This window comes from Zootoca vivipara, chromosome 8 (assembly GCF_963506605.1).
Source record: "Zootoca vivipara chromosome 8, rZooViv1.1, whole genome shotgun sequence".
Classification (NCBI taxonomy): domain Eukaryota; kingdom Metazoa; phylum Chordata; class Lepidosauria; order Squamata; family Lacertidae; genus Zootoca; species Zootoca vivipara.
Window position 1 is genome coordinate 12,062,811 of NC_083283.1, and position 16,773 is coordinate 12,079,583.

Consider the following 16,773-nt stretch of genomic DNA (forward strand, 5'->3'; position numbering starts at 1 on the left):
GTTTACAATATAAAAAGATAAAAATGCATTCCATAGTAACAAACAAAAACAGTAACACCGCCTCACCACCACAATGATTAAAAGGCTATAGATTGCTGATTGCTTAATTAGCCAAAGGCCTGGGAGAAGAGGTATGTTTTTGCCTGGCACATCAAGATATGCAAGGAAGGCACCAGGAGAGCTGGCAGAGGAGACAAGCAGGAAGCCACCACAGAAAAGGCCCGTTCTCATGTTGCCACCCTCAATCAATCAATCAATCAATCTCCAATCAATATAACTATCCATCCATCCCCAACATGACATTATAAAGGAGGCCTCCCCAGGAGCCTGGCCTAAGGCCTGTGAATATCACTCATAATACAGCACCGGTTTCGATGAAGATACAGATGCCAAAGGAAAAGCAAGATCACACCCCCCCCCAGCAACTGTCAAGTGGTCTGCACACACAGAGACACAGTTTGAGAACTGCTAGCTTAAAATTATGCTTCCTGTGCCACTTACACCAATCCCAATATCACTGACTCTGACTGACAGCAGCTCTCCAGGGTCTTGAATACACACACACACCCATTCAAAGCATGTTCTCTGCCACTGAGCTATGACCTGCTCATAGCTGCGAGTGTTGTCGTTTAAAAACAAACACACACCAAGCTTGGGCTCCTCCTGTGCTTTCCAAAAAACAGCTTGGCGCTTATGAATCACATAGTTTTTACGGTATGGAGATGTAAACATCATGGCCTGCTAATTTTGGAGCATCAAATCGATGCTTTACATCGGCTGATTGGGGTGGGTGGGGAGATGGCAATTAGCATCGCCACTTGATTGGGACCGGGGGGGGGGGTGGATCCAGCCTAGGCTGGGCACGTGGCTTTGAACAGCAGCCTTATTTCACAGACGAAGAGCTGGTGCAGCTTTTAAGGAGGCTTTTAAGGAGAATAGTCATTCGTGGAAGAGAGGATTCATCGACGGCTACTAGCCGGGATGGCTCTGCCCTGCCTCCACAGCTGGAAGAAGCAGCAATGCTTCTGGATAGCAGTTGCTGAAAACCACAGGAGGGGAGTGAGAGTGCTGCTGTGCTGGAATCCTGCCTACTGGTTTTCCCACGGACATATGGGAGAACAGGGTGCTTAACTAAATGGGCCATTGGTAAGGGTGCCAACTTGAATAAAACATGGGGGGGGAGGCAGGTATGCCCCGCCCTGCATAATCAATCACAAGACCCGGTGCACACATACCATTTAAATTGCAATGCCCATCAACTTTGTGGGAACCTGGTCCCCTCAAAAATTTTAATGGGGGGGACCGCAGGGACCTCAGCCCCTAGGAGTTAGCTCCTGATCCAGCTTCTCATGTGCTTACGAAGCAGTCTGCCTCCACCATCCGCTCAATTTCCCGTTAAAGGCACAAGCGGCGCGGCTGGGCTTTTGTTTTTTAAAGTTGGCAACCTCCGCACCAACTCTGTACTTTCCGATTCTGACTTCATACGGCTCGGCTTTTTGTTTTTGTTTTCTTAGAGGAGCACCTCCCCGAGGGGGGAAAAAAACAACGCACAGAGATACGCACACCAACTGCTGCTTTAACTCCTCCTCCTCTCCCCCCCCCGATCTTTGCCCGCCCCCAAACCAAAGCTCCCTCCACTGGCTGCGATCGGCGCTGCGCGCACCGAGCAGGGCGCACGGAGGAGGAAGCGCCACCAAAGACGCGCGACTTTGGTGCGTTTGGGGAACAAAAAGCGAGCGGGCGAGAAAGCGCGCACCCGCCTCCCTCCCGGGAGAGCCGTGCCTTTAAATGCTGAGGGCTGAGCGCTCGCCGGGGACTCCAGCGCCCGCCTCGCTCTCCCCAGCCACCCGCTCCGGCTCCCGCTTGTTGCTCAGGCCGGCTGGCGAGGCGGGCGCGCGGAGCGCACAGCGCGGCGACCATGAACCACCTGCGGCCGGGCTGAGCTGGAGGGGGGAAGCCATAACTCTCTGTTGGCTGTTGCTCCCCCCAAGGGGGTACGAATAAAATCCCTCCAGCCTTCAGGGACAAGGCGGACTAACCGGCTCCCCCGAGAGCCTCGCAGCAGCGCCGTCGCTTGGTAAGTTTCCAGCGCCGTCGCCACCACCAAGCACCCGCTCTCCGGACGGAGGAGGAGCAGGAGGAGCGGGGGAAGGTATGGGGAGTGGATCAGGTGACGGCAGCCAGGCACACCTGGGCTGATCTCCGGCTTGTTTGTGCAGAGAAGGCGGCGGGAGAGGTGAGTGACTCTGGCTGCTGCCGGCTGCTCGCGTCTCTTTCGGGCTGCAGCTGGGGAACCTGGTGGCCGCCGGCACCCCGCCCCTCCTCCCCACCCACCCCCCGCCAAAAAAAAAAAAAACTTTGATCGCTGGAGGAAGAATGTGATGGAGGAGCGCGAAGGGGAGCGCAGCTCGCGGAGAAAAAGATCCCGCTGGAAAATAAACGAAGGTGGCCGGGAACTGCTGGGCTTTCAGCGTGTTCCCCAGCAAACACGCCCTTTAAAACCAACAGCCTCGTAGGCAAAGTTAGCCCAGATGTGGAGTGGCGTTTTTTTAAGGCTTTGGTTATCCTTCGGGTGCTTTCCAAATTAATTCGGGAAGAGGCGCTTCAATAAGGCTGTAAGAGTCCCGTTTGCATTTTTCTGTCTACATAAAAAACCCCGCTAATAGGAGAATGTGTGTCTTGCCCCTTAAGAGTTCTAAATGTTTGGAATGAAGTCTTTCTGAATGAAATTGGATTTCACTCTCTCAATAAGCGTGTACCCTGGTGGTCTTTGGCAAGGGGCCGTTCCAACCTCAGCCTCTCCTTGGCAATATGGAGAGAAGAATGTCCTACCTTGCTGGGTTGTCGGATGAACTGATTAGATGATGATGGTCTATGCCAGTGGTTCCTAATTAGCTAAGTCCCGTGGACCCTGTTTTTCAAAAGCCAAGCCATGGACCCCCTACTTTTGTATTTTCAAAAAATATTTCTTGGGTAGTTTTGTTATGTCAATAGTACCACAGTCCCAGTCCCCACCCCCACCCCCACCCCCACCCCATGGGTTACGCAAACTCCTACTTGGGAACCACTGGTGTATGGGAAGTGCTTTGGAGACTCGGGGAAGAGTGATCAAAATGCAGAATTTTAATACTGGCATTTAATTGCCATTTCAACTGCTGTTTATTTTTTCTTGCCCTTATCTGCTCTTCAGAGACATAGGAAGCTGCCTGGGATGGTTTGGTCATCTAGGTCAGTATCATTTACAGCAGGCATCCCCAAACTGTGGCCCTCCAGATGTTGTGGACTACAATTCCCATCTTCTCTGACCACTGGTCCTCTTAGCTACGGATCATGGGAGTTGTAGGCCAAAACATCTGGAGGGCCACAGTTTGGGGATGGCTGATTTACAGCGACTGGCAGGGGACGTTGCCACCATTCTTGAAGATACCAGGGACTGATAATGAGACCTGAGGTGCTTTTTCCCTGAACAGTCGCCCTTCCTCTGTCTAGCCACTGTCAGAAGTGGGGTGATGAAGGAGGCTGATGGGCCCTCCGCCTGACCCAGTAGGATCCTTCTGATGCTCTTACTAGAAAGGGCATAAATGATGGAAGGGGCCACCCTGGTGAATTTTGAGAATCCCCTGGGATCAAACGCCCAGCAAGAGCAGCGTTTTCATCTTGGGTCCCTTCAGCTCTGCTCGGCCTTCTTTCAGGAGCCAGTAGATGGAATGATGCAGACATTGAACTCTGTGGAGCAAGAGTCAAAGTGAGATTTTGCTCGCAAGTTAAGTGTGCCTGGGGCTGGAGCCTGAAACTTACCCTGCCTTGCCTCTGACTGTGTGGAGAGCTGATCGTCATGTCTAACCTCTAGCCTTGCTATATTCTATGATCCCCCTGGGTTTCTGAGGCCTTGCCAGAGCATGGTATTGATCCGTCTTCGAAATAAGCCAGGCACATTTTGTACCTGGCTTCTATTGGCCACTTGTGACCAATTGAAGATGCCTGGGTGCCAGTATGGCACCTGACACCTCCACCATCTGGAGGTGCATGTCTGGGGATCCTTGGGTCTTGGTTGTTTTCACACACGAGCAACATATCTTGTAGAATTCAATCAGTTCTATGTTATCTCCGCAGTCGGAATGGATTTCAGGAACCAAAATGCTTTTTCTGTGCAGCCTGAGCAGGAGCAGTGAACAACATTATAGTTAACTGTTGTCTTCACTTATTCCACCCAACTGCCCTGCTCACACTTGTGAAGGATATTCTTATGTTAGGAATGGTCCATTAATGTCACCATTAAGGAAAAGAGGCTGGAATAGGCCAATATATATGTGGACTGTCCCTGGATGAAGTGACTTTTCTTCTTGAAGTTCAAGGTTGTCATCTGAATTGGCCAGATACAGTATTTAATTGAGAATCAACCACAGCCAGTCCTTCATTTGAAAAATTAGAGCAGTCTTTCCCCAATATGCCAACTAGGCATTCCATTTTGGGGACTGCAACCCTGGTTTAAGGAGACATTTGGTGCCTAGCTATCTGAGTTTCTAATACTGGCTATTGATACTGACTTCCTTCATCAGAGCCACCACAGAGTAAATGTTGGTGTGACTGCAAGGCTAGCTTTGTAATGCAGTAGAACCTTTTTGCTTTGTGGAACTGCTCCAGAGCTCCTCTTCTGGGCCTTGCTATGGGAAGTAAGGAACAAAGGGTTGTTTTGTTTTGGTGACTCTGTTGTTGTGGGTTTTGCTTTGACTCCCAGGTTCTTTAAATCAAATGCTCAGGTTTATGGCTAGCAGCCCTTGTCCTTTCTGGTTCCTCTCCTTGCTCTCTTAGCTTCTTCCCTCCTCTTTAGATGAAGGTGGTTTGTTAAGATTAAGGAGCCTGTCGCTTTGCTCCTTTTACTCTATAGCAGGGTTCCCCAAACTTGGGTGTCCAGCTGGTTTTAGACTACAACCCCCATCACCCCTAGCAAGCAGGACCAGTGGTCAGCGATGATGGGATTTGTAGTCCAAAAACCACTGGAGAGACCAAAGTTTGTGAAACCCTGTTCTATAGGGACAGGTACACTGTGGCCCTCTGGACATTCCTGGGCTGCAACTCCCATCACCCTTGAGCACTGGGATTGATGGTAATTGGAGTTCAGCAGTAGCCACAGCTTTGCCATCAAGCAGTGCTTCCCAAACCCGGGTCTTCAGGTGTTTGGGGACTACAATTCCCATCATCCCTTGCTAGTTAGAAATGGTGGGAGTTGTCCAAAAATTGCTAGAGACCCAAGTTTTGGAAACATTGCTATAAAGTAACATGACATGCTGATATTATCTCATTTAGCAACAATGAAATTGAGACAAGTATCCTCTCAGCGTTCATCCTTCCCAAAGAGTGGCAAATGATTTTTTTTGGGGGGGGGGTAGGGGGGGTAGGTGGAAGGGAGGATAATCATGGCAGCAGTTGCCTTTTCTTCTTCTTTTTAATCACATTTAAATGGTTTTACAACACAACTTGCAGAGTGTTGCACGTGTGCATCAGTCACATATAAAAAGGGAAATCTGAGCAGGGACACTGTTAAATAACTGAATCATAGGATGCAATGCCAAGACTTCAGCTGCCCATAGCTTCTCCAGAAGCAAACAGCTGGCACTCTGACATCAGCATCACTTCTGTTTACATAGCTGATAGATGGGAGCCATCCCTGGTCAAAGCGGCCGGGTTTAATTTGGCCTCCCAACAACCCTTCTGCATTGTGTTAAGTGCTTTGCTTTCTGTGCTCTTCAGCCAAGGCAGCAACCCTAGGCAGGTGGCAAAACGGTACCCTTTCAGGCTCTCACCTGTTGTGTCATCGTAGATTCACCCCATGTCTCTCTGTTGCATTGCAAGCCCCTTCTCTTCTAACAGCTGGGGAAACTTCTTGTTACCTGAGCTCCCTTTCCCAGCATCCTTCGCACCATGTGATACTTCCTTAAGTCTGTTTCCTGCTACAGTTGGAACTGGCCGAAACTGCTGATTGGACGGACACACACACACACACATACACCCTATAGTTTCCAAATCGATTTGCATCTCATCCTACACACCCCACGTTTTCTGTAGCAACCCCTCTTGGCTGCTCATTGTGTTCCTTTGCACCATGTCATTCTTAATGTGGTCTTAGGGAGCCTAGATGAGGCATTGAAATGCCGAGCATCAGCTGAGAGGTGTGTATATGTGTGTGTGATAATTATGGGGATTGCAGCAAACAGATGGGGGAATGCGACCCTCTCCTCTCCTGCTGAGGTCTTTAGCAAAATCCCTTTTCTAGCATTGGTGTTTGCTGGGAAGGGGAATCCACCCCCAGCTTCTCCCCACAACCCCCACCCTGCACAACTGATGCTTGTTGCATTTTTTATAAAACAGCCGTTTCAGCACAAAGACGTATTTAACATCCTGCCTAGTTCAAGCCTGAAATATCTTTCTTCAACAACTCTGTTCTGTGCATAACCAAAAATATTTCTTCCTCTGTCACTTGTTTGCTCTGTTGCTTTCCCCTCCCCATTCTCTTTAGACTTGCCTGTGCAGTATGGGGAGCTTTTATCCTGTTCTGCAGGTACATTTCCAGATCAAGGGGTTAGGGGAGGTGCTCAGCCACCTACACACAAGTGTTACAGCAAATGCTTTGCATGTCTAAGATCTCCAGTGCAATCGCTGGCATTTCTGCTTAAGAAATCTCAAGTAGCAGAGCTGCAAAAGATCCTTGGCTTTAGGCCCTGCAGAGCTGCTGTTTGTCAGGGTAGAGCTGCCCCGGGTTTAAATGGTCTGGTCTGGTATAGGTTGGACCTGAGAGTGGTCACTAAGCAGTGTAAGGAGGGCAGAAACGGATTGTGGATTTAGACACCCAAGGCTGCAGCTCCCAGGGGCTCCTTTTCATTAAGGAGGGGTGGAAGTTGGGGGTCAAGTTACACAAAAGAGTCTCTTACTTTTGGACGTGTGTATATTTGCTAGATTTGGCGTGGTTAAGCTCAGGCTGTCCAGCTTATTTTGCTGGCCTAAAACCTACCCCGGCCAGCAAGCCCAATGGTCAGGGACGCTGCAAACTGTAGTCTAGCATCAACTGGAGGGCAACAGGTTCCCCCATGCCTGAACTAGAGACACTGGGGAGGTTGTAACATGGGGGGGGGAAGCTCAGGCTTGGTGGCCAAATGTGGCCCTCCATGTTTTTCAACCTGGCCCTCAGGGCTCTCTCTAGAGCACCAGGCCAGCTTCCTGTCCTCATGGGGTGGTTCTGCCTAGCTGGAATGTTTCCTTGGATAATGCCTCTTGTTTGGCTGGATGGAGAAGAAAGTGCAGAAACTCGCTGACTGGATAAGGGTAAAATTTGTACCTATTGCCCTGCTCTCTTTTGCCTCTGGCCCCATTCATCACTAGTATGTGGCCCCTGAAATGTTGCCCAGAAAGAACCCTTGGGTTGGAAAAGATCTCCCATGTCTGCCCTAAGAGTTGCAGTATTGGGATAAATGGTCATGCAGTTCTGCAACCTGTGAAGTGAGGGACTAGCTCTGGGGGGGTTCTCTTTGGGGGTTCCCCCTGCACTAATGCCTCTGTTGGTTTTTTCCTTCAGCAGGCATGGGGAACCAAGTGGAGAAGCTGACACACTTAAACTACAAGGAGGTTCCCACCACAGATCCGACAGGCGTGGACAGGGATGAGGGCCCCCGGATTGGGGTCTCCTACATATTTTCGAACGACGATGATGACGTGGAGCCTCAGCATGACTCTGTGGTGCCCGACCTCGGTGGAGAGCGCCCCACGCCTCAGCCTTACGACCCCCGGCTTCACGAAGTGGAATGTTCCATCTATTACCGTGACGAGTGCATATACCAGAAAAGCTTCTCTGGGGATGTGACGATGCTCGACGGGGTGGAGGGAGGAGGAGGAGGAGGGGGCCACCTGGCCACCTACACTCCAGAAAACCTTTTGAACCGGTGCAAGCCTGGGGACGTGGTGGAGTTTGTCTGCCAGGCCCAGTACCCTCACTGGGTGGTCTACGTTGGGGATTTCCAAGTCGTGCACCTGCACCGGTTGGAGGTAGTGAACAGCTTTCTGACCGACGCCAGCCAGGGCAGGCGGGGGCGCATTGCCAACCAGCTGTACCACTACAAGCCGCTGAGCCCGGCCACGGTGGTGCGGAACGCCCTGGACCAGGTGGGCTGCAAGGACCGGGACCTCAGCTGGAGGAACTCAGAGTGCTTTGCCGCCTGGTGCCGCTACGGCAAGCGCGAGTTCAAAATCGGCGGCGAGCTGCGGATAGGCAAGCAGCCGTACCGCTTGCAGATCCAGCTTGGGGAGAAGCGCAGCCACACGCTGGAATTCCAGAGTCTGGAGGACCTCATCATGGAGAAGCGGAGGAATGACCAGATCGGGAGGGTGGCCGTCCTCCAAGAACTGTCCAGCCACCTGCAGCCGGCCGAAGACGGCGACGGCAAGGATCCCGGGGTCCAGACAGCCAAGGAGTAAGCGGGGCTTGCACCGCTGGGCCCAGCCTGGGTGACGCGATTCAAACTGAAGGCGGAGAAACTGAGCTGTTATAAGCTCCTTTGGGCTGCTTCACTCCAATCACATGTGAAGGGAAGTGGGGGGGGGGAGAAGCTGATTAAGTGTCTGTGCTTTAGCACTTAACTCCTTCCGCGCTTGGTAGAACCAGCAACTTTATTTTTTTTCTTTTGTTTTATTTTTTGGTCAAGGGTTTAAACTCAGGGAGATCTTCCTTCCTCTCTGTTCTGGCGTGGTTTTCTCTCCCCCAGCCAGTTCCAAGTCGTCTTCTTCCTCCTGCTATTAGCTCCTGCAGCTTTAAATTGGATGAAGTCCAGTGGCTCTGGGCTACATGATTAAAATGCGGAGCCTGGAAGTTCCCCTCTGCTGTCTGTTTTCCCCCTCCTTTACCTCCTAGTTTGCATTGGCATTTCTGGAATCTATTTCAGTCCTGGCCTCCCCTGCCCAAGGATCTAATGGCTAAATCACTGTTAACCACTGTGGAATGGGGTTGTTGGCCACTTTGCATTGGCTCCTTAATAAAGAGAAGCCAGCCTTTGGAAGGCTGTGGGATGGAGGCTCCTGAGTCCCCTCTGTGGGGTCTCTGAAAGGAGCCCTTGTTATTAGACTCCCGCTCCCATCATCCCTGCCCATTGGCCATGTTGGCTTGGGGGGTGATGGGTGTCGGAGTCCTGCAACACCCAGTGGGCTACTGGTTCCGCACCCCTGGTGTAGGAGGACAATTGCAACTTCTTTTCATTTTTAACCGAGGAACCTAAAATATGTTGGCTGCAAGCAATAGGCTGCTGTTTCCTGGTAGCAGGACAGATTTCCTTCAGGTGCTACCGAAATGGTTGGCAAGGCTTTCCCTTGAATTCTGTTGAGCCATATGACCCACTTTCAATATATCTCACAGGCCAGGTTTTTTTTGGGGGGGGGAATCATACTATTTTGGTGGCAGTGGGAGAAGGATTAAATCCACTTGGCACCATTGGGGTGTGAATTGGCTTCATAGCCACATACTGTTTGGGCACATCTATGTTATTGTGAAATGTGAATTAATTCTACACAATTTATTTGCACACTTGGAACTGATAGCTCCCCCACCCTTTTTTAAAGGGTCCTAGGGTAGAGTCCAAAATTTCTGGGTTTGCATGACAGTTGGCTTGGAGGGCAGACATACCCTGATTTAATTGCTTTTGGAGATCTTAGTGATCTTAGTGATTTGGAAGAAACTGGTTGTCTTCCTCAGTTTGTATTGTAATTTGGTTTGCTTATGAAATTGATTTCAGGATCCCAGGAAAACTGTTTCTGAAAGGTTGTTTCCCCCCCCCCACCTCAGTAAGCTCTGCAGATTGTAGCAAACCCTCTCCCTTTCTAAGTAGCGGATTGGCAGTAGACTATGGTTTTCAAGCTGTGGAGCTTCTGGCTTCACCTGCTGCACCTCGATTCCTCTGGAAGCCTATCTAAGTTCTCCTGATGTGCCACTGCGCCATAACGATATTATTGGGGGAAGAAAGAGGGAGCAATTGTTCTCCTTTTGGTGATCTGATTTTTAAAAGCCATTTGACTCGTCAAGGGATCATAGTTGCAGAAGGAGAGAGATGAAAAGCCTGCCTTTGTAGTGTTTGTGGCTTGCTAGTGCAGGGTAACAATTGAATTGGCCCTGTTTTTTGAAAGCTCTTTTCATTTCAATGGGGTTTATGTAAGAGCCATGCTTGATGACTTGTTTTCTGCCTGAGAATTGCATCCCACTAATAGCACCCAGAGAACAAAAACAGGGTCCTTCACCCAAATGGACTGTCAACTTTTTTCACACTTGGGTGGGGGAGGGGCAAGGAAGAGAGAACTTAGTTCTTGAATGAGCCACTGGTTTGACTTGAGCAGGGCCGGCCCTACGTATAGGCTGGGTGGCGCAGGGCACCATGGCGCCGGCCTGCTAGGAAGGCGCCGCAAGCTGCGCCCGCCCGCTGGCCGGACGGTCCGCCGCGCAGCTGCGAGCTGCACCCACCCGCCCACCGCGCTGGGAAATGGGGCGGGAGGGCGCCGGAGAGATCGCGCTGTGCCTGCCCGCCCGCCCACCGCGCTGGGAAACGGGGCGGGAGGGCGCCGGAGAGATCGCGCTGTGCCTGCCCGCCCGCCCACCGCGCTGGGAAACGGGGCGGGAGGGCGCCGGAGAGATCGCGCTGTGCCTGCCCGCCCGCCCACCGCGCTGGGAAACGGGGCGGGAGGGCGCCGGAGAGATCCGGCGCACCATGGTGCGAGGGGCGCTTAAGACGGCCCTGGACTTGAGTAGCAAGAATTAGTACTGTATTCGGAAACAAAGTGTTTTCAGTGCAATTAAGCAGAATATATAGTATATCCCCCTCTCCCTTTCTTACAGCTTGCTGTTCTCCGCTACTTGATGCAGAAAGGGATCCCCTTGCCCTGCTGTCCATTGCAAGATTAAGGGATGTATGTGGATCACATGTAATTGGAGAGGGGGGGGCTGTACTCCTCATGAAACATACTTTGGGGTATTCCCATGGGAGCTAGCAGGCCTGTTCCAGGAAAAGCAACTTGTGGATTGCGAGTAGTTTGGAAGGCAAAGGAATTTCAAGTGCGATTCCGTTGTTGTGACTCCGAAGTTAAGGAAATTGTAGCACATAGGAAACGGTTTCTTAGCTTCCCCTCCCACTTTCTGTCAGTTCACGCTCCCCTTCCCCTCCATAGCTTTTCTAGTGGTCACAGATCCAAGTTTCCCCCTGAAAACCTAGCTCTCCCTTCCATTGAGGCCTCTGTCCAAGTCTGCAGAAGGGAGGGTTGTGACAGATGACAACTTCTTCCAGCACTTTGTTGCCATAACAGGGGAAGCACCTGCTGCAATTCTCCTTTCTTTGAACCACTATTAAAGGCACAAAAGGAGCCTTGGCTTCCCGTTAAATCCTGCAACTGTATCCTGGCTCCAGAGTCGATTCTATAAAGTTATTAATGATTCCAGTCCTCAGTTTTGTGTAGGACGAGATTTATTCCACTATGTAACGAGTGGTTGTAAAATTATATTTTCTTATGCAAGTATTTTTTAAAAAAGAAAGCCTATAATGAGAATATTTACATTTCTTGAAAGTTGTTGTATTATTTTCACATGCAAAAAAAAAAATCCTCCAAATCGGTTATTATTTTTGTCATTGGTGGTCTAAAAGTATTTTCTAGGTCATAAATCTACTGTAAAAGAAACTATAGATGTCAAACATTGTGAATCTATGTATCTACAAGGTACTAAACTGTAAATTTACTGTGAAAATTATTTCCCCCTGTGTGTCCAAACACTGGAGACAGTTGGGGGGGAGGACCTTTTTCTCATCAGCTTTTATCCCCCCCCCCAAAAAAAAAACCATGATGTGCTTTATTTGTAAAAGCAAAACCTATACATTATTGGACAGCTTGCTCAGGTTTAAACAAAACTCATTTGTTAACTGACGTGTTGGAATGATCATGCTTTTATTTTGACAAGTGCTTAATGCTCATGGAGCTGGTCGGGTGGAAAGATCAGAAGAGGCTGCAAAAACGCCCCCACAACACCCTGTAGAGCAGAGAATTATAGGAAGAAGCTGTAGTAACCACCTCCCCTTAGCATTCTGTGCAGGTCACTAAGGCTCAGTCTCCTATTTAGCACCTTGTGAGCAGTATATATAAGGTGGGGGGAACCTTGCTTACAATTGAGAGTAGGTCTACACACGACTTGAGACCTGCCAAGTTGAACACAAACCATTAGGTCCTCATTAATCTTTCTTTCTTTTTGCAACAAAATTAGGCGTGTCAAGCCCCATGGCAGGTCACAATACATGTCAATGGTGGGGGGCAGGACTTTGGTGACTGACTAATCACGCAGGCCTGAACTAGCCCCATGTCACATCTTAGCTCCTTGTTTTCTAAACCCTTGACCAGAATGACATGAGTCGACCAGGAGGGATGGTAGATGTTTGCAAGCTAGCAGGGCTGCATGCGGGAGCTCCATGCTGGGAGCTGTGTTGCAGATGGGGCTATATTAATCTGCTCCCTTAATTGAAAACATGCTTATCTTCCCCCTCTCTCCTTGTAGGATCTGTTTCCACTTCAATAAGAAGGCTGCTAGTGGTCCCAAGAGCTCAAAGCACAAGGCAAACTTCCCTTGGGTGAGGCACTGGCAGGTGCTGGGACAGTGATGGCCAAACTCGGCCCTTCAGATGTTTTGGACTACAATTCCCATCTTCCCTGACCACTGGTCCTGTTAGCTAGAGATCATGGGAGTTGTAGGCCAAAACATCTGGAGGATTGCAGTTTGGGGATGCCTGGTGTAGACACAGATTGGGTCAAATGTCCACTGCTTCCCTGCCTGTCCACACGTCGAGTTGGTGATGCTGAAGAATAGCCTGCTACACCTGCACTTTGGTGTGTGTTCTTTAGCCTTGAGCTTTCCACTCCTTGGTTTGACCGGTCTGTCCCCAAACTGGGAACGAGTCGAGCTGTGTGGGCATATCTGCACTTACACTTGTGTAATTGCTGTGGCTTCTCACCAAGAACCAGGGAGGTTCCATCACCAATGATGGTTCTTCGGTTTCTGGGGGGGGGGGGAATGACTATTAAATGTGTCCAAGATACAGCTATGCCTTCTGTTTCACTACGTGGCATTCAGTGCTAGTCCTACTCAGAGTAGATCCATTAAAGCTAGTAGACATGGCTAATTTCATTAATTTCAGTGGGTTCACTCCTAGTAGGACTTCATTTTAGCACTAAGCAGAATGATGGAACCATCTCCCCTCTCCTCCCCCCATGTTCTGCTTTCGGGTTTCTCCTGACCCTTCTTTGTAGATTTGAGGGGAAAATATGTTAGGGGGGACACATTCACACCAAACATTTAAATATATTTATTGATTTTATAGCAAACAAAAACATACAGAATACAAAATACAAAAAACACCAAAATAAAATTCCAACTTTCTATATCTTAGTTCAAATCTAACACTCTTGACTTCCTCATTCCTCCTCCAACTGCGTTACATTGTAAATCATCTTTAGTAATTTCTACATCTGGACCTTAAACTTAATTTCCATGTTAACTAAGCCTTTTTTATATTACATTATTGTAACTTAACATATATTTCAAATCCTTTTCCAAACTTATAACTACATCTAAATATATTTACTCCTCTACATTTTATATTTCTACAACCTCTCTGTACCTCCTTCACTTCAATTAGTTCTATCCATTAATATGCTTATTCTTTAAATAAACTTTAAATTTCTTCCACTCTTCTTCCACCGCTTCTTCCCTCTGATCCCAGAGTCTCCCGGTTAGCTCCGCCAGTTCCATGTATTCTATCATCTTCCTCTGCCATTCACCCACCGTTGGTAATTCTTCATTCTTCCAATTCTTGGCTATTAAAATTCTTGCTGCTGTTGTGGCATACAGAAAAAAAATAACATATTTCCTCGGTAATTCATCTCTACACACCAAACATTTAAATAGCTATGATATCACTTTAAACTGCCACGTCTCTTCCCCCCTCCAAAAAATTCTGGGAGCTCTAGTTTGTTAAGGGTGCGGAGAGTTGTTAGAAGGCCCCTATTCATCTCACAGAGCTACAATTCCCAGAGAGTCCTGTGAAGAGTGAATTATTAAACCACTTTGGGAATTATGAAGGGAATAAGGGTCTCCTAGCAACTCTCAGCCCCCTTAAACTACAGCTCCCAGAATTCTGTAGAGAGGGGCAGCCACAACTGTTCAAAGTGGTATCATAGCGCTTCAAATGTATGGTCTGAATGTGGCCTTAGTGCTGCGTTGAATTCCACTGCTTAACTCTGAGTTGCCCCCCCCCCCTCCCCAGCAATGCCTATGGGATTCCTCTGGAATAAGTGGCTTGAATGTTTGAGCCTTAACTTCCTATTTCTCAAGGTGACACTTGAGCCCACTCTGCCTTCCCTTGAATCATTTGGCTTTGGCTAGTGCTAATGGAATGAGTCACGAGTGCTTTGAGGATATACATTTGCATGTAGCCTGGGCACAACTAGGCTTTGGTTTCCAATGCCTTACTAAAAAGGTCACTTCTTGAAAAAACAAAACAAAAAACTTTAGCCTGTAGCTTAAAACACATTTGCCTGTTTGGACTTGTAGGAAGTTGTGATTCGAAGGCTATTGGAAAGCAGAGAGGCCTTTAAAGAACCCTTGTTTTTGAAACAAGTCACACTTTCCATTTGATTCAAAGATTGTGCCCTTCTGACACATCACCAAGAAAAGCCTGATTTTTTTTCTGGGCAGATGGGAAAGTCAGTGTCAGGGGATTCTTCGACTACTCTAGAGTAACGACGCTCCTCATGTTACTTTTCCATAACGTGTTTATTGGTGCTGCTATGTACAGTGAGGAAGGTGTAGAAACATGTCTTCTTACTCCGATGCAGAATCCGGAAGTGCCCCCCGGCGTGAACGCCCCAACATAAAAGTCGCGGGGCACTGAATCTCCTCCCCTTTCTTCTCTTTCGTAATTCCGGAACCGGAGGAAAAGGTCTGCATTCCATGTTTTCCCTCTCCCCCTTTTCCCCTTCTCTCTTCTCCCGCCGGTAGAATCATAGAATCATAGAGTTGGAAGAGACCACAAGGGCCACCCAGTCCAACCCCCTGCCAAGCAGGAAACACCATCAAAGCATTCGTGACATATGGCTGTCAAAGTCTGGGCTCTTTCCTCCTGCCTGAGCCCTGGCACTCTCTCTCCGTGTCCTGACTAGCCTCCCACGAGCCTGTGCTTCCTTCGCTGCTCGGGGAGGGGCTGCTCTTGATGATAGGGGGAGGTACTCTGTACTCTCTCCCCCTTACAGTCAGCATACCAGTGCACAAGCTCACCAGGCAACTGGGAGGATCAGATTTATGTTGGGGTGTTTTTCCTGTCTGCATATTTGTCTGATCAATATTATCCCTATTTTTCAAGAGAAACGATTAGGGCAAGATGTTTATGTGTGCATAGTGCTCAGGCTACCTTGCATGTGCAAAGAGGCCCATGCAGGTGTAGGAAATTGAACACAAGAAACTGCCTTAATATGCAGGCAAGTGGGCCGTCTCACTCAGTACTGTTTATACCAGCGGTAATCTGGATGTTGTTGGACTCCAACTCCCATCAGCCCCCGCCAGCAAGCCCAGTGGTCAGCAATGATGGCAGCTGGAGCCTAGCAAACATCTGAAGGGCACCCTGTTGGCAATGTCTGGTTTACGCTGACTGGCAGAAGCTCTCCAGGGATTTGGGCAGGGGACTTTCGTAGCCCTACCTGGTTGAAGCTGGAGACCTTCTCTATCCAAAGCAAGGGGTCTTCTCTTCCAGACGTCTTCATGGAGGAACAGGGTTGGTGGCTGCGTTGCAACAGTACGTTCCACCCTGATGTTGCTGCATTTGTTGTACTGTCTGAGAAGGTCCCTCCAGGCATGCAACTGTTTCCATGGAGAGCTTTGCTTTTTCCAGGAATGCATGTGTATAATTAATACATATGAGTATTTGAGGGGAGGAGCCTGTTGCAGCAGAAGCCACCTCTCGTGTGTTTTGTTTTGAGTGCATAGCCATGACTGAAAAGGGATGGTCTGTACACCATTCCCGGCTGGCTGAGTAAAATCAACAGCACAAGTGTTTTCAATGAAAAGTAGCTTGTGTTGCAAAAAGCCCTTAATGCAGAACTTGCAACTATAGGGGTAACTTGTTTACACAGTACAGCACAAGTCACTGACATCCCTGGGGCTAGTCTGGAGCGAGGGCTGCTCCACGCTAGGCTTCCCCAGCCTGGTGCCCTCCGGGTAATTCTGAGCTACAATTCCCAGCAGCCCCAGCCATGATACCCCAGCATCAGGAATGATGGGAGTTGTAGTTCAGAACATCTGGAGGGTGTCGGGTTGTGGGGAGCTGTTTTAAACCAGACAGAGATCACATGGCGGCCTGTGCTACTTTCCAGGTGCAGACCAGGGGTACACCTGGAAATCCTACAGAGAAAATCCCCGCTTGCGGAAAGCTAGCACAGCAGGAACAAGGCTCAACTCGAACTCTTCTCGGTCACATTTTGAAAAAAGAATTAATATTGACATTTGAACACTAGCCCTTGCTACATGCACCCTGAAGGGCTAAACTCCAAGAACAGTTTTACCCCATGATCTTCTGTTGATTTAAGACTAGCTCCGTGTAAAATCAATATTCTGGCCAGACGTTCTAATACTTTGTTAGTTATATTAAATATGCTGGCAACCTGGCCATCAAAATCCTAATTATGGGACCCCAAACACCCACCCACCCACGCTTGGGC

At 49.0% G+C, this 16,773-nt stretch overlaps 1 protein-coding gene across 3 annotated transcripts; it reads left to right on the top strand.

Annotated features, from left to right (window-relative positions):
* The first annotated feature begins 1,629 nt into the window (after positions 1-1,629).
* On the top strand, positions 1,630-16,292 carry LRATD2 (LRAT domain containing 2). 3 transcript variants are annotated; one of them, XM_035126252.2, is made up of 2 exons: positions 1,630-2,236; positions 7,571-16,292. In XM_035126252.2, exon 2 carries the CDS (start codon positions 7,576-7,578, stop codon positions 8,464-8,466), a length of 891 nt encoding a protein of 296 aa, XP_034982143.1. In that variant the 5' UTR covers positions 1,630-2,236; positions 7,571-7,575; the 3' UTR covers positions 8,467-16,292. The 3 variants fall into 3 exon arrangements, with proteins under 3 accessions (XP_034982143.1, XP_034982144.1, XP_034982147.1); XM_035126253.2 differs by having other exon boundaries at positions 1,630-2,077; XM_035126256.2 differs by having other exon boundaries at positions 1,630-2,077; positions 7,574-16,292.
* The last annotated feature ends 481 nt before the right edge of the window (positions 16,293-16,773 follow it).